We start from the raw sequence: 21,668 nt of genomic DNA, 5'->3' as shown, positions 1-21,668 counted from the left end.
ACTGGTGGACAAAGGACAAACCAGCCCTGGCTAGAGGCAGGAATGTACCCGCATCCCAACCAAGGGTGCGAGAGGAAGGCGAGCAGGTCTCACCGCACCCTCCTCTGCAGGGAGCACTGCCCAGACACCCTCCAGCCAACGGTGAGGGCAGCAGGCGTCAGAAGCCCCGAGCTCTGCTCCTGCCGAGTGACCCCAGGAGAGCCCTTTGTCTCTGGGCTTCTGCCTATCTCTAAAGCAGAGGTCTGAACTGGAACAGGACTGTTCTCCAGGAAAGCCCAACAGGCAACTCGCGATGGCCGAGCTGCCCCCAGGTGAAGCAGGGCAGGGAGTAGGGAGGCCCCTCCAGCCTCCTCGCCAGCCCAAGAGGCCCCCCGAAGCATTCCAGGAGCCCTGTTTCCCAAGTCAGGGGCCAACGGCTGGTCCCCGGAGGACAAGGCCAGCTGTGGCTCACCTTTCCCAGCCATGCTCTTGGCAGCCTCTTCTTTTATGAACTTCCCTGGTAGCTCAGAGGGTAAAGCATCTGCCTGCAATGTGGGAGACCTGGGTTCGATCCCTGGGTCGGGAAGACTCCCTGGAGAAGGAAATGGCAACCCACTCCAGAATTCTTGCCTGGAGAATCCCATGGACAGAGGAGCCTGGTGGGCTACAGTCCATGGGGTCTCAAAGAGTCGGACACAACTGAGCGATTTCACTTTCATTTTTTATGAAACAAGAGGAGTCCTGGAGTCAGAGAGACGTGGAGTCAGAGAGCTAATTCTAGCTCTATGAGCTGTCTGACCTCAGGCAACGCACCCTCCTTCTCTGAATCTCTGATGCCTCACCTGCAAGATGAAGGCATGCAGGCCTCCCTTCTGAGATGTTTATGGAGGAAAGGGCCTGGCACAGGGTGTTAGGCGTTCAGCAAACAGGAACAGTAAGAGGAGATACGGGATAAGGGAGAAAAGGACAAGCCCAAAGAGTGAGGACAATAATCTCGCTACCATGCTGGAGAGCTCAGCACACACCACGCACTGTTCTAAGTGCGGTGGTGCACAAACCTGTGGTCATCACGACCGTCGTTACAAATGGAGCTCTCATTGTCCCCGCTGACGGAGGCCACACTGGCACTGAGGCCTGGGCTCCCAAGCTGCACACTCTCCGGCCACGTCTCCTGGCTCATCTGCAGAGCCAAGAAGTGGCTTTGTCCTGGGCTGTTCCCCTATGGGGACCCTAGGCTCATCTTTGTGTGTTGCCCTGGATAAAGTAGGGAAGAGCATTTACTTCTACTAGCTCTGGTTGTCCCTTGCATTCCTTCCCCTCACCAGCCACGTGGGGCATGTCACTGCACCCCTCACCCTTCAGGGACTCCCCAGGACCTTGGGGTCACGGCCGAGTTCTGCTCCATCTGCCCGCAGCCCTGCAGAACCTCGCCACTCCTCTGCCCTTCCTTGCAACACCCCTCTGCTCCCACAACTCTGCCACCCTGAGACGTGCGCGCGCACACACACACACACACATGCACACACACACGCACACACATGCACACACGCACACACATGTCTGGAAAATCCCCACTCAGACAGCTGGGGAAGCCGACCTGGGGAAGCGGTGAGCACTTTTTCCGTGTGGCGCCCTGGGGACGGGCTCACACCCCTCGCTGCCTGAAGGATGGTGCTAAGGATGCAGTTGTGACCGACTCCAATGCTGGGCTGGGAAATCCTTGACAAAAGGAACTGTGTCTGGTTCCCCTCTGAACCCACACCCCTCGCACAGAGTAGGGGCTAAACAATGATGAACTCTGGTGAAAAGGTCCCCCCCTCTACCCCTATCTGTGGGACCCCCTGGTCACCAAGAAGAAGGAAATGGGGTTCAGGCCCCCCAGCCCACCAGCCAGCGCTCCCTGAAGGCCGGGGAGTGGCAGGCAGGAGACAGAAGCCCTTCTGTATTCAGCTCTAGGCTACTCACCGGCTCCAGCTATGTCCTCTCTGCCTGATACCTGGAGACCCAGGAAGGGCAGGAGGTGTGTCCAGGCCCCGCAGGATGGAAGATTAAGTCCTGAGAGTCTGCACCACTGTTCTCACATTTCTGCAAGCTGTGGGGCTCGGATGACACAAGACAGATGGTGATAATCCCCTGTTCAGGCAGGGCCTGTGGGAGGGGCCCAGCGCGTGCCCGCACCCCACTGCCCGCTGCCAAGCCTGGCTCAGGAGATGGGTGGAGGGCTGCCCTAGAGCACCTGGAAGGCTGCTTCATGCTCCAGAGATTTAATAACTCTTCAGAAAAGACAGGCCCCGCTTCCAGGCCGTGAGACCTCCCCTGGACACACCTGCCCTCACCGGGCAGACCCCGCCCGCAGCAGAGCGCGCTCAACTCACCTCGTTGACGTCAATCTTGTTCCGCTCCATGTAGTGCCTGTCGTTGACCTGCCCGCCATCCACAAACTCCATCAGAAGCACCCGCTTGGTGGACAGCTCCCAGTAGATGTGGGGGACCTGGAGTGGGAGAGCGCAGGTCAGGAAGGGCTGGGAGGCTGGGGGCTCTGGGCAAGGGCTACAGATAGGCACGTGGGCCAGACATCAGCTCACACACCTTCCGGGAACAGGAGGGAAGGCCCAGAGAGACCCCAGCAGAGAGGGGCAGGGAAGGCAGGAGGCAGGCCGAGAAGGAAGGGCAGGCTGCGCCTCCTCCCCCAGCAAGGCCCCAGGCCTCCCCCAGGGACCCTCCTGCTTGGGGACCAGAGAATAAGTTCCCCGCCTTCCTCAGTGCCTTCCAGACACAATGAAGGGCACACACTACAAGTGGGGCTTAGGGGGAAGTACATGGAACCTCTCAAATCTGAGCCACAGTTGGGGTTAAAAGGTATTTCTCTCTCACCAGGCTTATTTCAGGCTCCTCATGTGAATATAAACACTCTGCCTCAGTTTCAACACCTGTACAATGGGTGTAATTATTATATACGTGAATGAATAAATTTTAACCGGGTGATAAATTTTTCAGTTAGGAAGTCCTGAGTTTTCTCATGACCGTTCCCTGCAAGCCTTCTGTGGCAGACAGTGTGCTGAAGCCTAACCCAACACCTATTCCCAATCCTCCTCTTCCCCAGGAAAAACGAAATACTTTCCCTGCCTGCCTTGCAGTAGTTATGGCCATGTGACACAGTTCTGGCTTGTGAGTCACAAGTGGAGGTCTGCTAGAGGATATGGGAAGGCTTTTACTTTCTTAACAAAAAGGGATGTTTATAAATATTGCAACTCTTCTTACCCTTCTCTTCCTACCTTGAGAGTGAAGTGATACCTGGAGCTGCAGCAGCTGTTTTATAACCATGAGGAAAATTCTAAGAAAATCACAGAGATCCCAGTTCTGACACCGTCAGACCACTGAGACAATATCAACAGGCAACTGCGGCAAGTCTTCCTGTTATGTGAGGAAAATACATTCTTTTTGTTTAAAACACTCTAGATGGAGCTGTCAGTTATGTACAAACAAATGCATTCCTAACTGATATACTCTCTAATTCCCTCTGATTCTAAGGACACCCAATAACCAAAAAGATACTAGATTTCCCTAGAAGCAGCCAAGATGTTGGGCTGTACCAAGGACTGCCGAGTGCCATGTGAGTGAGTGACACCTATGAGTCGCACCGATGTCAGGAAGGAGGAAGGACCAGGCTTTCAGCATGCCACAATTCCCCAACAACTTCATGGGCTTATTCCAGTTACAGATAAAGAAGCAAGGGCAGCTAATTCAAGCGATTAGGGGGAATAAGTTCTTCCCTCATCCCAGCTCTCAAAGTTCACATAGCAGTAAGACAGCAGGCTTGAGCCAAGAAACTTTTTTTGCTCCCCGCTCTACTAACAACTGTTGTGTTTGAATCTAGCCACTTAAATCCTCCATGCCTCTGTTTTTCTCATTAAAAAGGAGACTGTGGGACTTCCCTGGTGGTCCAGTGTTTAAAAGTCTGGGCTCCCAATGCAGGGGGGACAGGTTTGATCCTTGGTCAGGGAACTGAGATTCTGCATGCCCTGGGCATGGCCAAAATAAAAGAAAAAAAAGGAAGGAGACTCTTCCTGCTCCATCTCAATAAGGAGTACTGGGGACAAAGCGGGCCGTACATACAGGAGAACCCTCTGGAACAAATTTCCTACTGAAACCAAGGCATCATTTTGTTTACTCCTTTCCTGCGGTTTTTGCCATTTAAAAATCTAGACCAATGGAGAAATCTGGGACCCTATGTCACTTTGAACTTAAAAGTCGGTCTCGCTTGGCATTTTTTAAAAAGTCTCTTTAAAAAGACGAGTACAAGTTTGCTGCTGCTGTTTGAAAGAAAGTGAAAGCAGCTCAGTCGTGTCCAGTTCCTTGCAATCCCATGGACTGTAGCCTGCTAGGCTCCTCTGTCCATGGAATGCTGCAGGCAAGAATACTGGAGTGGGTAGCCATTCCCTTCTCCAGGGGATCTTCCCAACCCAGGGATCGAACCCAGGTCTCCCGCATTGCAGGCAGATTCTTTACCAGCTGAGCCACCAGGGAAGATGCTGTTTGAGGCTTCCAAGTAAAAGGGACATACTTGGGGGTTAAGTCTTTCCCCTGGTATGCCTGGGGCCGAAGCTTGACAGTGGGGTGCCTGGGGCTCTAGAGACTCGCTGTCAGACACCCCTCTGTGCCTGCCTGGAGCAACGTGGAAAACAGCCATGCAAGAGCCAGAGATGCAAAGAGAAAACTCCAAGGCTGGAGACTGCCTGGGTTTTGGTCAGGGTTCTAAGTGTGCTGAGACCCCATCCCCTGCCTTTCCCCCAGGTCTCCCTCCAAATGCAGCCAACCCAGCCTCACAATAGATGTGTGTCTGCGGAGGCACTGCTTAGCTCTGAAACAGCAGAGACAGCACCCACCCCCATCCCCGCCAGAAAAAAAGCAAGGCAGAGGGGTTTGTCGTGGGATGGATGTAACACAGAAATGACTGCAAAATGCAAAAGTGCTTCCTGCTCAGTTAGGAGACACTTGGCCTGACGGGATACAAGATCAAGCGACTTGCCCCTAAATCAGCACGTGAGCAGGAGGGTTAAGGGGCACCAGGTGAAATTCACTTCACCCCAACACTCATGTTTCACCATCATTCCTTTCTCAGCTTTTTCCATCAAAGAAGGGAAAATGAAGGAGAAAAATTTTGAAAGAGGCAATAAGAACCACCCTGTCCCCTGCCCAAACAAAAATCAACCTGGGAGGCTCGCAGTCAAGGTGCCTGCTGACCCCAGAGGCAGGGTCACACCCGGCCCTGAGGACCTCTGGGTCTGGGGGGGGGTCTACCTCCTCACAGCAGGAGGGCCCACCCCTGTAGGCCCCGTCTGCCCCCCATACGAGAGCCAATCGTGACCCCAAGAAGGAGAACAGAGAGGAGGGAAAGTTCCAGCCCAAGACCTTGACCTCAGCCTCATTAACGGGCCCTGACCTGCGCTTCCTCTTTGTTCTGGTGCCTGGCAAGCATACCTGGGAAGGAAGGCCTGGCACGTCTGGGCATCATCTGGGGCCACGGAGCTCCCCGAACCTGAGGCCAGTGGAGCAGGGCACAGGCCTGCAGTCAGATGGCCAGGCTGGAGCCCCAGCTCTGCCTCTGCCAAGCTGTGTGACTTGGGTAAGTTGCATAATCTCTCTGAGCAGCGGTTCCCTTGCCTGTAAAAGGCTGATGACAATTACAATGAAAGCAACGTTCCCTGCTTCCTACAGGCATGGATGAGGTCCTGGTGCTCAGCAGCACAGCAGCCGCCATACGACAGCCACAGAGAATTTCACAGGTGGTTCTGATACAGAACCAAGGCTGAGAGTTGATGCTACAGACAGCTCAGCATAACTCAGACTGTTGTGATTGTTTTGTGAAAGTTGCTCAGTCACTTCCAACTCTTCGCAACCCCAGAAACCTTTGCAATTCTCCAGGCCAGAATACTGGAGTGGGTAGCCTTTCCCTTCTCCAGGGGAATCTTCCCAACTCAGGGATCGAACCCAGTTCTCCCGCCTTGCCAGTGGATTCTTTACCAGCTGAGCCACAAACTCAGATCTGCCCATCAATTATTCTAGAGGGACCAGAGCACAGTGGTTTAACAGGTGAGCCTGGGGCCAGGCTGCCTCTGCCCTTTCCCAGGAAGCTGTATGACTTTGGACGAGTGACTTCATCTCTCTGGGCCTCATCTTCCCCGAGGCTGACATGGAGTTAATAATGGCATTTCTCTTGTGGGGTTGTGTAAGGATTAAGGAGGAAATATACAGGGACTTCCCTGATGGTCCAGTGCTTAAGATGCCACACTTCCAATGCAGGGCTCAGGGGTTCGATCCCTGGTTGGGGAACTAGGATCCCACGTGCTGCACCCCATGGCCGAAAAAGAGGGAACCAACGAGTAAACAGACATAAAGTACTTTAAAAAATGTCTAACACAGCCTAGCCATGTAAAAAAAAATTAACGGATACAGTGTTAATAACTAGACATCAGTTCCTCTTAATCTTTGAGATCCTTAGAAAGTTATTTCACCAGAAGCATGCTCATCCTGGCAGGGTTTGCCCCCAGTTTCGAGAGAGTCCCAGGCCCCTTGTGTGCTCAGTTGCTCAGTGGTGTTCAACTCTTTGCAACCCCATGCACTTGGCAATACCCACCAGGCTCCTCTGTCCATGGACTTCCCAGGCAAGAATACTGGAGCGGACTGCCATCTCCTCCTCCAGGAGATGTTCCTGACCCAGCACTAGAGAACCCTGGAGGGGCCCCTGCTCCAGAGACAACCCCCCACCAAGCCCCTCCTTCCCGTATACAGACTCGCTCCCATCCCTTGCAGTCCCAAACCCTGTGTTTTTAAGGCGTCTGCCTCTATCTTGGCCCAGCTGTCCCCAAGGTCAGTCGCAGACCTCACTGCCTGTCCTGTCGCCTCCCACACACTCTGATGCCAGATCCACAAACGCCCTGGTCTTGACCGTTCGGCCTGGCTGCCCCCTCACCTTGGCCCAGTCTCCCTGACGTGCATTTGCATTCGGTGCTCGTCTGAGGTGCGGCGATTTATAGCACAGGGCTGAGGTTATTAAACCCACTGGAAGAGGCCTCACACACCGAGAGGTAAACTCTGCGCTGAGGCTTAATTACGCACAGATGTTGTGATGGGGTGCCAGTGTGCAAAGCAATCTATCTCCTGTTTGAAGAGCTGAACTGGGTGCGTGGCGCAAAATTTGCTTCCCACTTGTTATGTGTTTAGGCAAAATTAATTACTCGGGAGCCTTAATTCCACCATTCTCTTAGGAACGGGGTGCAGGCTTGAGAAGCAGCAGGTCAAATCGTTACATTAATTATTCACCCATTTGGCATCCTCGTTTCAAAAATTTGTGTTATTATTATTATTACATGTCTTGGTCTGACAGATGCTAGTTGGCCCCAGCCAGGGGACAATTTTGCTGTTTCCATGGGAACAGTGGAGGAGATGGTTCTGTTTGTCTGGCTCACAGTACTGGCGCCGAGGACCACCCCTGCTGGGTAAGAGGCAACAGAATGTCCTTAGACGAGCACCAGAGTTGAAGTCAGAAAATGCTGTTTGTACCCCAGCTCTTCTCCTCTAAGACTGCCATCTGTAAAATGGGATGATGGTTTTTGGAAGGACCTCGTGTCCCTGTGTCTGCCTAGTACTCAGAGCCACGGAAGAAACATTCAGTAACTTCTGCCTATCCCCTTGCACAATCAACACTTCTTGGAAGCCCCCACTGAGCTCCTTATCTGGGCAGAATTAGATACTTCCTCTTGGGCACCCACGGAAACAGAGATCAGTCTCTGCCATAGTGCCAACAATCTGAACTACAGAACCCACTGTGTGTGTGTCCCCCACCAAATGGGAAGTCTTCTCAGGCAGGAGCCAACCATCTCTGGCTTAATCTACACACCCCCAGATCCTAGCACAACCACAGGCTCAGGAAGTGCTCGATAAATGTGGAATAACGGAATGAAACAAAAGGAATAGGTAAGCGGAAGAGTCATTTAGACCCGACAACAACGCTTATCAGTTAATATTATCACTTGTGTGAGAAAGCCAAGTTTTCATTGAATTGGTACCAGATCATCTGGATTTGTACCCAAAAGAAGGTCTGCACACACAGTGGCATTTCCCTTGTAGGGTTGTGTAAGGACCAGCCCGTCAAGCAGGCCGGGAGCGTCTTGCCAGACCCGACTCACTCAAAGAGCTGAACTTTGCCAGTGGCTACACCATCCACCAAATCAGTGTCTCAAGACACCACACCGATCACCCGAGTTGTGGGTCTTCATCCCATGGACCAAGATTTAGGATTCTCGGGCAGCTAGTGTAGACACACCCTCCCCACCTCTGTTAATCAAACTGGAGAGCGTAAGTATAAATCACTGCCTCCGGCTTCTCAGGATGTCTTTAGAAGCCACTTGGACACTTCAGTCCCAAGCAGGAGACCTTCCAGTTCACGTGCTGAGACACCCTGCCCAGGAAGAGCCCCACTTGACCATTTGCTCCAGAACTAGGACCCAGAGCCCTGCGCCCCATCTTCCCACAATCTCCAGGCCTCTCCAGCGGAAAAGCAGAGAATGGATCTCTTCCAAGAGTTGAAAGCCAAGCTCTCCACATAGACACCAGAGGCTTCTGATCCCCGCATTGCTGTGACTAAAGGGGTACCCCTGGTAAATGGGTCCAAGCCCCACCACAAAACGTGTTGGAAAAGCAAGTGCCAGGGGCTTGATCTGTCTCGTTCCAATCTCCATGGGACCTGTGGGGAACATCAGGACAGTCCTCCAAGACCAGCTCCAAGGCCGACTCCTCAGCAGAGCCTTCCCTGGCCTGCTCCACCCGGAAGCCCCTTCTTCTGAATCCTTAAAGCAGGATCTCTCACTGAGCTGGGACTATGCGTCATCGGATGTTGTCTCCCAAGGTAAGTGTCACCTATCATGTCAGCAGTTCTAGTAAATACCTGAAAACACGAATCTGTTCCAATGTAATAGATACATGAGGGAACAATTTGATCATAACACAGATTTTACATTTGTTGATGGTGCAGCACTATCCATGAGAAATACTCGGAAGTGCAGAAAACTTGTATCCGGCTGATCCAAACAGGAACACCCAAAGCAGGCACACAAACATTGCCATGTGTGTGATGGGTCACAGCCCCCCACAACTTCTGTTCAATTTCAGATGACCCCCGCTACCACCTCTTCACAGTAACTCCCAAGCAGCAAATCTTCTGACGCCCATTTCTGCAAGCCCGTGTCCAGTAAAGTGCCATGTGTGCTGTGGTCTTCTGTATTTCTTAGCCATTTAACGTGTGCCAAGGTATGCTCGCATTTCATTAGGTTCCCATCTGCTTTTATTTTCTGGATCACTGGTGACATTTTTGAGTGTTGTAAGCCTAACCCCCTTTTTGCCCATAAACCCTGTGGTTTCTGCTATGCCATTCTGCAAACGGTGGAGATTTCTAGGACATGTGTTACAGACCTGTGTATTCAGTGAGCTGATATAATAAAGTTTTAGGAAACACGTCAGAGCACAGTAACGTTAGCTATCATCACCATTACCATCATCCTCAGTGTCATCAACCCATGATTCATGGAGGGCTGAGACCGTGGCTTACAGGCCCTCAGGAGGGCTCAGGGTCTTGCAATTGTAGACCATTCCGTAGACATCAGTTTGCTTGACAGGTCAACAGTCCCCTTTGGTAATTTGTAACTTAGACTTCAAGGGCTTGAACATGCATCACCAGGGACAAATCAGTCATCCTCCCTCACCCAAGAAGGAGACACCCGCTGTGGGTCCTGCAAGGGGAGATGTTCAGGGCTGGGACCAGTCCTCCCCTGTACTCTTCTGCCCAACCACCAGGCCCCCACGGCCCTGCCTTCTTACCTTTAAGAAGTCAAAGTGCTTCAGCATTTGGGCCACTTTCTCAGCATTCCTTCCCTCATTGAGGAAATCCAACTCCAAAGGCAGGTTCTTCTTGGCTTCATCCACCAACCACATGAACTCAAACTCTGGAAACAGCTGCTTCACAGCCAGGACAAGCACCTGAAACCCACAAGCACCCCATCAGCCAGTCCATGACTCCCACCAAGGGCAGTCTAGTCCCTGTCCTCCTGCCTGGTCAGGGCATTGACAAGTCCCCAGGCCTCCCCTGGAATAAGGATGGGTGGGAAAGTGGCCCCCTGGGGCCCATCTCTGTAATCCAAATCCCAGATATAAAAGCCCAACAACCGCCAGCAGAAACCACTTCCATCCTTTGCTGGGTGTTCCCCACTTGCCCAGCACTGGGTAAGTGCTATTACTCACCTTATTCCTCCATTTAGTCTTCACAGCAACTCTAGGAGGTACACACTCTTCAGCCCCATTTTACAGATGAAAAAAGTTGAGGCTCTCAGAGGTTATACGATTTTTTTCTAAATGTGCCCAGCAAGGAAGCCCAGATTCAGAATTCCCCCTGGGTCTACTCAGCCCCAAAACCCTTGCTCTTAAGCACATCACTGAACTACTGGCTTTGCAGCTCCTAGATTTGTGCTTCGTGGTCCTGTCAATAAAGGGCCTTGGGAGGGGGCCCGGCTGTAACTGCATTCTATCTATTTCTTCAGCTGAGTGGTTGGTACCTGAGCATTTATAATATCTTTTATGCTTTTTGTACATCCAAAATATTTCATGATAAAAAATTATATCGGAATACGAAACCAAGGGTGGACATGACAAGAGGAGTAAGAGATAAGGGATTTGTCCACTCGGATGAAAAGCTTGGATTTCTAGTGATCTGGGCCCACTGTGGATTCTTGAGTCAGGATGTGATGAAAGAGGGAGTTTTAGAAGACTTATCTGACATTTCAGTTGTCAATTTAATGATGTGAAAGAAACATGACTGGCACAGAACCAGAGCCCAGAGATATCTGCAGGGCACAGCACAGCCCCTCTGTGGGCACGGACTCAGCTCTGAGGCTCCCCCACCACCGGAGCTCTGGATCTGAGATAGTCTCACAAGTTCACAAACAATGGCTCTATAGTGACAAAGCAAGGGTAAGGCTGGGGCCATGGGAAATGTTCCAGCATTGGGCTGGAGTGGGGCAGAAGGCAACTTTCCTGCTCTCCTATAAACCCTCCTGTTGGTATTCAAAGTCAGGCCTGGGGAGAACCACTGACAGACTCTCATCTGTGATTCTTGGTATAGATTATGGTCCAAGTCCTCTGAGAATCCCCATCTCTGGCCCTGGTCAGAGCAGAAGGACAAGGAGCAAGAACTCAAGAACCGTGGGCCTATTGCTACCAAGAGACCTTCCTCCACTGTTAAGGAAACGTAATGCTTATGTAGCCCCCCAGATTCATATGTCAAGCCCTAACCTCAGGGAGACGGTGTTCAGAGGTGCAGTCTTTGGAAAGTAATTGGGCCTAGAAGAGACCATGAAGGTGAGGCCCACATGACAGGTTAGTGTCCTTATAAGAAGAGAGAGACCAAAGCTCCCCGCTTCCCTGCCAGGCAAGGTCACAGAGAGCAGGCAGCCATCTGTCTACAGCCAGGAAGAGGCTCCCCCTGGGAACAGAATCAACCAGCACCTCGAGCCTGGACTTCCCAGCCTCCAGAACTGGGAGAAATAAGTGTCTGTGGTTTAAGCCTCCCAATCGATGGTATTTTGTGGCAGCAGCCAAAGCTGACCAAAACACCACCCACTCCACCCAGAAGGCCTTGCTGGGTCCCAGTCACAAGCCTTATCTCCTGCTTTTGTTTGCCCTGGTCTCTGATATGATTCCAACACTGGATTAGGCACACACGGCGCAGTGAAATAAATCCAGAGCAGGGCCATTAACTACAAGGCATTTACAGCTTTGTTTTTAAATCCTATGTCCGAGGCAATGTACCAGACGCCATTCTGTAAGAATCATCACACAGGGTTATTATACTCAATTTCTCTCAAACCCTCTTTAATTACATTTGGCTGCAGTCTAATTTCTTTTAAGGCTTGTCTAGTCTTTCATGGGCTAGACCTGTGACCTTATGATAATCGATTTAGTTTATGTTTTGTTTTTTTTGGTGTCACATGAAACAAGAACGGAGAGGTGGCAACGGCAAGGGCCTGACTGTTTCAGATCTGGGCACCACGTCTCGTCACCGTGCCCTCACCTTGGCTGCCACCCGAGGGGAAGCAGAGCTGGTACACAGCAAACAGAAGCACCTGCCCGGCCCATGCCGAGGGCACAGCTGTCATCTGAGGCACCTGAACTCCAGTCTCTAGGCTCCAAGTTACAAGCAAGAAGCCTCTTGTGTGCTTTGCATGCTGCATGCTAAGTCGCTCCAGTCGTGTCCGACTCTTTGCAACCCCATGGACTGTAGCCCGCCACGTTCCTCTGTCCATGGGATTGTCCAGGCAAGAATACTGGAGTGGGTTGCCATGGCCTCCTCCAGGGGATCTTCCCAATCCAAGGACTGAACCCGCATCTCTTATGTCTCCTGCATGGGCAGGTGGGTTCTTTACCACTAGCACCATCTGGGAAGCCCTTGTGTGTTTTGCTCCAGCACAGGTTCCAGACCTTCCCATCCAGGAGGGACAAGGAAGGAGCCACAGTGAGTCTCACTCATCTTTTTCAGCCAAAATGTATTTACTGATTACCTTCTAGATGATGACCCTGGACCAGCCGCAGGTACACTTGGCTACCCACATGTAGCCAAGTGGGATCTACATCAGGCGATGAGGCTTCTGTGGCCACACACTACCTCCTCATTGCTGACTGTCTGGTCACTGTCATTTGTGAAATTTCAAATTATCATTAATATCCAAACAGCCCTGAAAGGCACCTTAAAGATTTTTCTGTTATCAATCAATTATGTAATTAGTCCTTACTAATACTATTGGTTATTATTGATACTTTATATCATCAACCATAAAAGCAGTCAAAGGTTTTATTGGTTGATATTAATTGCTAGTAAGTTAGTAAACTAATTCATAACCCCTGGGACTTTGCAGGACTCATAAAACTGGTTTCCAAACCATTCTGTGGTGGTTGGCAAGTCACTCCCTTGGTTACTCTAAAATGAGAGGGTCTGTTTGCATGGAAGTTAGTGGTTCGTAGTTTTAGAGGCCGTCATCCCCTTTATAGGAAGTCACCGATTTGAAAATGTGATGCCAGCAATGAAGCCCAGAAAACACACATACTCCCATAATTTTGTACATAATTCGGGGGTTTATCACCCCTTGAACTTCAAAGGGAGGGTTGAGGTCAGGTTAAGAGGCATCCGGTCCAAAAAAAAAAAGAGTCATCTGATCCAAATCCAAACCAGTTTGGGCTGCTGCCACTTTGGACTTCTCTGAGCTTGAGAAAAGAAAACGAAATTCCATTTCATCCTCTGTTTTAACTCAGTTCCCTTCTGAAGAGCCTGCCCCAAGTAGATTCTTTTATGTTTTTCTTTCTTGACAACAGATGCAATCAACTAAAATAAAACAGGTGTTGTTATCAATTTGACTTTTTGATTTTTCTCCCAAATTCATCTTCTCATAAAATTCTTCCAACTGCCAGTGTTTTCACCAGTGCCTAGCACGTATTCAACACTCAGCAGATGTTTCCTGAATATTCATGTGAATGAATGAGTGAATAAATGAACATTCCAAAAGGCCTGCCTTCTCCCCAGAAATAGTTATCTGCTCACATGCGCATTACGCAGATGGATTACATCTGTACGCCTCAGAGATTTGGGTGGAAGAAGGGATTACCTCTGAATGTGGGGGAACCACAGTTTTGAAATGTCTGAGAATATTCTACTTCACTTGAAGCCTTGTTAATCAATCAGGGTATATTCAACAATTAATAGTTGAATAGATTATTCTCTCCTTCAAGGGAGAATAATGAAATCATTTTCCTACAGGACTATTGGCTCCCAGGAAGAAAACTAAATTATGGACCACACAGAAGCATAATGGAAAAATTGAGAGTCACATAAAAGTTTGAAAATTAGTGATTGCTATATATGATAGCAAAAAAAATGGGAATTATCATTATTGAGACACAAGCACCGCACCATGAGGCACTTGATATGCATGCTCTCATTTCTTCCTCTTCTTGCCCATTTCACAGAGAAGGAAATTGGATCCAAGAGGTTAAAGCATTTCTAAAGGTCACACAGCTTGCAATTTCAAATGCAGGGCTTGAACCCACTTTTTTTTTCCTTCCTTTCACTTCTTTCTTTACGCAGTCCTTCTCAGGCAATACAATATAGGACAATACAATAGAGAGCCTGAGATAAAGCATAAAAGGGGCTTTGTAAACTGTAAAATGCAACTGAAATTCGAGTTACTGCTATCAACTTATTATATATTATAAAAGAAATAATGGTCCACGGGAAAACAGGACACTAAACAGAACGCCTGCACGGATCCGAGCTGGTAAAAATGGATGTTCGACAAGGATCGAAAATCAATTCAGAGTGATGTAAATAGCTTACCATTCATGGGGTTTATCTTTGTTCAGATAAGTTATTAAAGTGCAGACTGTTTAGAAAACAGAATTACAGGGTGAAGAGAAGTTTCCAAGGGATGATCTACATCTCTGGGGCTTTCAAAAATGTATTTAAAAAAATAAAATCAGCTGTTGGATTCTGTGCCAACACAAACGTTACCTAGCCACCCACTGTTCAATCAACACACTCAGAAAAGAAACAAGATGACAGACAGCATGCACTGAAAATGTTGTTCAAAAAAAACCAAAAACATAACTGTCACAGGTCTTTATTTTTAGAGACCCTGGGTATGAGCCGGAGGCCTTCCAATGGTGGATGGGATTCTGGTGCTCAGATCTGAGCATCCCGCCCTAATGTTGCAGACCTTGGGGACAGGTGATACACGAAGGGCCTGGTCAGGAGTTAGATTCTTCAGGATAGAGCACAGGGCGTTCATTACCAAGTTCAGAAGCTTGAGAGGTAACAGGGTGTGATACAGGGTAGTGCTCTGGAAACCTGGGAATGGTGGTCTCAACACTGCCTCACAGGTCAGCTGAGTCCCACCCTGTTCTCAGACAGGAGAGTGGCAGTGATTCCCAGCCTGCTAAGTAAGCTCCCGGCTCTCGTGGGCAAGCAAGGACTGCTGCAAAGCCAGCCCGCCAGCAGACAGATAGACTCTGACTTGTCAGTTCACCCCGTGCTGCTGAATCATTGTTCCAATCTCTGGGCCCAATTAGTCTGGCTCCGGACAGCCACTCAAATCAATAAGAGTCACTGGCCGTGCATCGAGAAGTAGAGTTGCCCCAACTATTAAAGGGACAATATCAGGTGATGATGACAAAGCTGAAAACACCCTTGGCTGTGCCTTTCTCTTTTGTGCAAAGTCACCAACACCATCAGCTTCATCACCATTTACTGAGAGTCGGTCTCTGATTCTCTGGCACCAGTCAGCAGCTCTCCCCAGCACTGTCTCCTTCCCCAGGAGAAGGCCCAGGTTCACAGGAGACACAGAACACCAGGGTGGCACATGCTCCTGGGTGCCAACCCACACGCCATTCATTTCCCCATCTTCCTGGCCAAAAGAACCTCTATTTTGTGCATGTTTCATGTCCTTCAAGGAAGGCAGACCTTAGCCTGAGAAGGTGAATCACAATCGGTCTGAGGCAGTCACAGTGGTCCCAAACCTCTTGCCAAGACTGCTTCAGGCTTGGGCGAGTAGGCCTGCTTCTGGCCAATGAGTACTGAAAGAAATTCTACTGAACGGCTATTCTTTAATATGAGGAAAGACACTGGTAATGGCAGGAACCCTGCAGCTGTTTGAGAGCCACGAGGAGCACTACCTTAGAAGGACAAGCCAGGAAGCTGAGCTGGCAGAGTGGAAGACATAAAGAACTTAGGTCCTTAAAAACCTCAGTGAAGTGCTGGATTAGTCAACCCTGAAACAGCTGACCCTACTTGTAGATGTCTTGAAATGTGAGATAATATAGGTTACTATTGACCACTGTCAGTTGGATTTCCTGATACACGCAGCTAAAAGCATTCTAACTGATATAGCCAGTAGTCCCCACCTCCTTATTCTCAAAAGTTTTACTCTTGTAAACCTCCATCCTTACAGCAGATATGTGTTTGGATTTACAAGCCCACTTCGTAAACTGCAAATATCCAGAAGTTAAGCCTATGAGCCACTCTCCCCTTAGTATGAACTACTTTACCCAAATTTTCTTCCTCTCAAGACAAGGCTGGGACCAAACACAGGGCTGAAGAGGAGATAGAGACAATAGTGGGCAGTGGGAGAGAAGTCCGAGGGCACACAACACCTGGAATTAGCAAGAAAAGAAGCACCAGAAGGCTCTACAGAAAACCGGCTTTGTCTCCCCTCTATCTCCAAGTTTCTGGCAGGTATGACAGTCCTAACGCCTCTCAGAAATCATTCTTTCCCACCAAGCACACCCAAACATATATCATCACTAAAATCAAGGCACCGTGTAGGTCTGGGCTTAATTTAGGTCTGAAAAAAAAAAGTCATGCTCATTTTAGATATAAAACAAAATGAGCTTTCCAGTTGGCGCTTCTTGGTTGTAAACCAGAGAAGGGTGACCAAGTTAAGGCTTTTCCCACCAGAGGCCAAGCGCAATGAGTAGGCAGTACCACTCTGCGCTGCTGCTGCTGCTGCTGGCGGTCCACGGAAGACCTCAGGCCTCATTTCCAGCTTCTCTCCTGCAGGCGGTGAGTGCGGGTCTCCAGTCCACCTTGAGATCCCAGCCCCAGCCACTGCAAGGGAGCCGCTACTCTGTATTCAGCACATGGCCACATGGCTGGTAATTTCAAGAAAAGCATCTGATGCTTATCTCAGGGAGGAGGATGCCAAATCTTCACCAGTGCTATTGTTGCGGTTGACCTTACGGCCACCGTTACTTAGGGAGGGGAGAGGCTCTGGGCAGAGGAGAGATGTCAGCTGTCCTCCCAGCTCCCGTGGGCCCTGTTGGTACCACCAGGCAGAGACAGGTTCCAGCCCAACTCAGGTGTGGCCATGGGGTTCCAGGAACACCCAGGGACCCTCCAAGACTGGCAGTGTGCTTCCATCTGTGGCTGCTCCATACCACAGACTGATGCGTCAGAAAACCCAGGTTTCCAGGTGGATGCCCAGTGCCACTCAGCAGCCCCGCTCCTGGGTCCCGGTCAGCATCCTTCTCCAGTGCACCCGGCAGGATTCCAAACCTTCATCCCCCTCAAGCCTCCATGCCACCTCCTACCCTCTCCTTCTCAGCAGATGGTCTTACCTCCCACTTCAGAGGAAAAAATAGACGCTATCAGGCTGGTACAACTCAGCTGCCCACTGTCCCTGCCTTCCCCCTCTGCCCCACTCACTCATCTGGACCCAGCCTCAAGAACAAAGCTCTAGCCCCAGAACAAAGTCTGCCAAAGCCTCACGCTTCCGCCTGTGTCCTTGGGGCCCAGTCCCTCCAGGCATCTCCTGCACCAGCTCTATCAGTTACTGCTCTCCCCTGAATCTCTAAGCCCCCAGCTCTGCTGCCCCCTCCTCATCAGTGACAGCCTCCACAAGACCCCCACCTAATCCTGTGCTTAGATCTAACCACTACCCTCACTGTCCCCCACCATCCAAGGCCAAACATGGAAAGGGTAGTCTCCATTAACCGTCTCCGCTCCCTGAGTCCTCAATTCTCTTTCACCCCCACTCACCCCATCATTCCTGTTCTTCCCCAAAAACTCTAAGTCACCAAACCAAACATACTCTTTTCAGAGCTTTACTAATTTACATTCCACTTGGCAATATCAATTAATTCTGACAGACTCTGTTTTCCAAAACGACTGCAACAATGTCTCCCCCTCTAGTGCTCGTCTGGAACCATGCCATCCCCCCATCATGAGGCAGAGTCTATTCCACTGCCCCTTAAGCCTAAGATCAATCCAGTCAAGGCTATGGTTTTTCCAGTAGTCATGTATGGATGTGGGAGTTGGACTATAAAGAAAGCTGAGCACCGAAGAACTGATGCTTTTGTGGTGTTGATGTTGTGGTGTTGGAGAAGACTCTGGAGAGTCCCTTGGACTGCAAGGAGATCCAACCAGTCCATCCTAAAGGAGATCAGTCCTGAGTGTTCATTGGAAGGACTGATGCTGAAGCTGAAACTCCAATACTTTGGCCACCTAATGCAAAGAGCTGACTCGTTTGAAAAGACCCTGATGCTGGGAAAGATTGGGGGCAAGAGGAGAAGGGGACAGAGGATGAGATGGCTGGATGGCATCAGTGACTCAATGGACATGAGTTTGAGTAAACTCCGGGAGTTGGTGAGGGACAGGGAGGCCTGGCATGCTGCAGTCCATGGGGTTGCAAAGAGTCAGACACGACTAAGCGACTGAACTGAACTGAACAAAGCCTAGGGGGCCACTGTGACTCTCGCTCTTACCAATAAAGGAAGGAAGAAGTAATCTACATGACTGCCACACCCAGGTCATGAAACCATGATCAACTTTCAGTCTTATGCTCTTGGGACGCTTACTCTTAGAACCCAGCCGCCAGGCTGCGAGGAAGCCCACACAGGCCTTGGAAAGGCCTCCACGGAGAAGACGTGAGGCCCTGAACCCACAGCTCCAGCTGGGATCCCAGCCAACAGCCAGAACCCACTTGCCAGCCATGTGAGTGGGTCCTCCAGCTCCCCACCTGTAACCACTTAGAACTGAGATGCGGCTATCATGCCCTGCGCAGACTGCAGTCAGGAGCATAGTACTCGACTGGGGTCTTAAGCCACTCCCTTTTGAGGTGGTTCAATGTGCAAACTAGCAGTTGCATCAGTTAGGATGCTAGATAGCGGACAGAGCTCTTTTCTGACACTGTTTTTGCTGAATGCAGATGCTCAGTCCTGGTTCTCCTCTAATCCCTCTGACCATGCCTCTTTAGTTCCCTCGGGAACTCACCCTCCTGGGCACAGTCCCCAGATGACGATGTTCCTCACGGTTCTGTCTCTGCCCTCTCCCTTTTGTTTTAGTCTATGTAGCTTTTCTAATGGAGAAGGCAATGGCAACCCACTCCAGTACTCTTGCCTGGAAAATCCCATGGGTGGAGGAGCCTGGTAGGCTGCAGCCCATGGGGTCGCTAAGAGTTGGACATGACTGGGCGACTTCACTTTCACTTTTCACTTTCATGCACTGGAGAAGGAAATGGCAACCCACTCCAGTGTTCTTGCCTGGAGAGTCCCAGTGACGGTGGAGCCTGGTGGGCTGCCATCTATGGGGTCACGCAGAGTCAGACACGACTGAAGCGACGTAGCAGCAGCAGGAGCAGCAGCAGATTTTCTAAGCAATCTCAACTACTCCCCCGGATCCAGCTCCCATGAGTCTCCTTGCTGATAAATCCAGAAACCTGTATTCCCAGCCTGAATTATAGACGGGCTTCCCAGGTGGCTCAGTGCTAAAGAATTCGCCTGCCAAGCAGGAGATGACGGGCTCGGAAAGATTCTCGGGAATAACTTCCTGGGTTGGGAAGATCCCCTACTCCAGGATTCTTGCCTGGGAAATCCCACAGAGAAGCCTTTTGGGCTATATAGTCCATGGGGTCGCAAACAGTCCGACATGACTTTAGTGACTAAACAACAAGAGAGATCCGGACAGCAATGTCTTATAGTACATGGTCGCTCCATCACCTACTCCGTTTGTTCTGACATCCATGCCACCCCCTTATCTCACAAGAAAGTACATTCCCCAGGCTCCCTTGCCAACCAGCTTCCAGCTAGGTTTAGTGGCATACGGGGGGACAGGAGGAAGTGAAACACCCACCACCTCAAACAGCATCTGTGGCTCCAATACCACGTGACGGACCCTATGTCCATGACCCACTCCCCTCAGGTGCCCTAGCACCTGGGATCCAGGGAACCACCTCTTCTTGTCCCTCCTCTATAAGGGTGGCAGTGGCTTCCTGCCTTGGGTGACCATCTCACCATCCCATTTGGCTTCTCAACCATTCCATCCCCGGTGAACCGCATGTTCTATTTTAAACTCCCTCTGACATGCCTAGAACAAATTATTTTTCCCCAACTGAACCCAGACTGATACACATGGTTAAAGGCCCCCAGGTTTAATCACAGAAGCCAGAAACATACAATTTGTTTTCATTCTGATCCACACTGGTAGCTTCCCTCAATCCATGTAAACCAAGCTGGTCACAAAGTCCTGATGCTCCCACCCCGTGAATCCACGCCTCTCCTCCGCCCCCATGACGCTGCCTTGGTTCACACCACTGCTCTCTCAGCGTGGTGCAGCAGCCCCTCAGTTGGTCTCCCTGGCTGCAGTCTTCCTGCCTCCCCCAAACATCCTCCAGACTGTTAACACACTTTTATTTCTAAGGCATGTCTGATCACGATGTTTCCCTGATTAAAATTCTTAAATGGTTCCCCACTGACTGCAGGAGAAAATCAGATCTGCTCGGTTCCCCAGTAAATACATACTTACTATGTGCTCCACCCTATACCTGAGCCTGGAACCCAAGGACCTCTGTGTTCCATCCTGCCTACCTTCCCAGCTTCGCCTGCACCCACACCCAGCTCAAACCATCTGAACCAGCTGACACTCTCCACGTGCACCCTGCTCCTGTAAGACTCGAGACCTTCAGCTGGGTCACCCTTCCACTGTCTAGCAGTCTCGTGGGCACCTCGATGAAGCCCCTCTGATGCCCCCATCAGTCCAGGCTCCACGGCACCTTGCCAACACCCCTTAGATGGAGCTCACAGTCGAGGACTGTTTGTGTTCAGGTCTCCACTAAACGGGGGGGGCGGGCTGTCCGAGGATGAAGAGGCAGGTCGCTCACTCGCGTGTCCTATGCACCTATCAGGTTTAGTCAGAGAGCTGCAAGAATAAACTAAGTGTCCAAAGTGAGGACAGGGAACCAAGGAAAGGGAAAGGAAGCAGGGGAACATGCTGGCAGGGTTAGCAGACTGCGGACCTCCCCTGGGGCTGCTGGCTATGGCCCAAGCCTTGGCCACTCTCCCTTTCCCCTTGCTCGAGGCAGGGAGCTAGAAAAGTCCAAAAGCATAGGATCCACTAGAGCTGTCTCAGGGCCACTTTAGGGCATGCGCGTTTGCTTGTGCAGAACAAATATCAGGGAAGCAAAGGAGCGCTCTGCATAAACATTTCTATGTGATCAAACTCCTTGGCTGACCACGTGCTCCCGTTCGTTATAATGGACCAGATTAGGATGTAGCCTTTTCTACCCCCAAGGAAATCACCTATTTGGGTCACCTCATCTCTACAATATGCCACCCCCCGCCACAAGTTTTCCTTGGCCCCAGCAGTTGCCCACGTGTTCTGAGACCATCCACAGACAATTCCCAGGAATGAATCAAAACAATTCCCAGGAATGAATCAAAAATCGGCCAACCCAGCCATGGGTCCCCGGGTTGCAGCGCTGTCATGACATCTTTGTGATTTCAAGCTCTCCTCTCCCGCTCTGTGATTCAGAGGCCCACACTCCAGCCCATAGGCCTTCCACCAGTTTCACTGGGACTGCCCAGATCCCAGGGAAACATAGAATGAGGATGAAGGGAGGGAAGGAGGAAGGCTCTCACCTCCATCAGAAGAATGTCCTTTGAGCTCTGAGCCTGCACCTTCGGGTGCTGGACCTTCACGGCCACTGTCCGCCCATCACGCAGCACGGCCTTGTGGACCTGGGCCAGGGAGGCCGCTCCCAGAGGGGTGTCGTCAAAGCTCAGGAACAAATCATGAATCTGTCAAGAGAGGACAAGAGAGGACA

General features: G+C 50.6%; 1 protein-coding gene across 2 annotated transcripts in view; it reads right to left on the bottom strand.

Moving 5' to 3' along the window:
* ADCK1 (aarF domain containing kinase 1) overlaps positions 1-21,668 on the bottom strand; it is a 138,173-nt gene that overhangs the window by 21,302 nt on the left and 95,203 nt on the right. For both annotated transcript variants that reach the window (XM_010844396.1, XM_010844397.1), the window contains exons 5-7: positions 21,484-21,642; positions 9,856-10,014; positions 2,355-2,471 (exon numbers count right to left, since the gene is read on the bottom strand). In XM_010844396.1, coding sequence (XP_010842698.1) covers positions 2,355-2,471; positions 9,856-10,014; positions 21,484-21,642 — 435 coding nt within the window. The remainder of the gene's footprint in view (positions 1-2,354; positions 2,472-9,855; positions 10,015-21,483; positions 21,643-21,668) is intronic.

This window comes from Bison bison, unplaced genomic scaffold (genome assembly GCF_000754665.1).
Source record: "Bison bison bison isolate TAMUID 2011002044 unplaced genomic scaffold, Bison_UMD1.0 scf7180017864201, whole genome shotgun sequence".
In the NCBI taxonomy this organism is placed as follows: Eukaryota; Metazoa; Chordata; class Mammalia; order Artiodactyla; family Bovidae; genus Bison; species Bison bison.
This window is presented reverse-complemented; position numbering and strand designations above follow the sequence as displayed.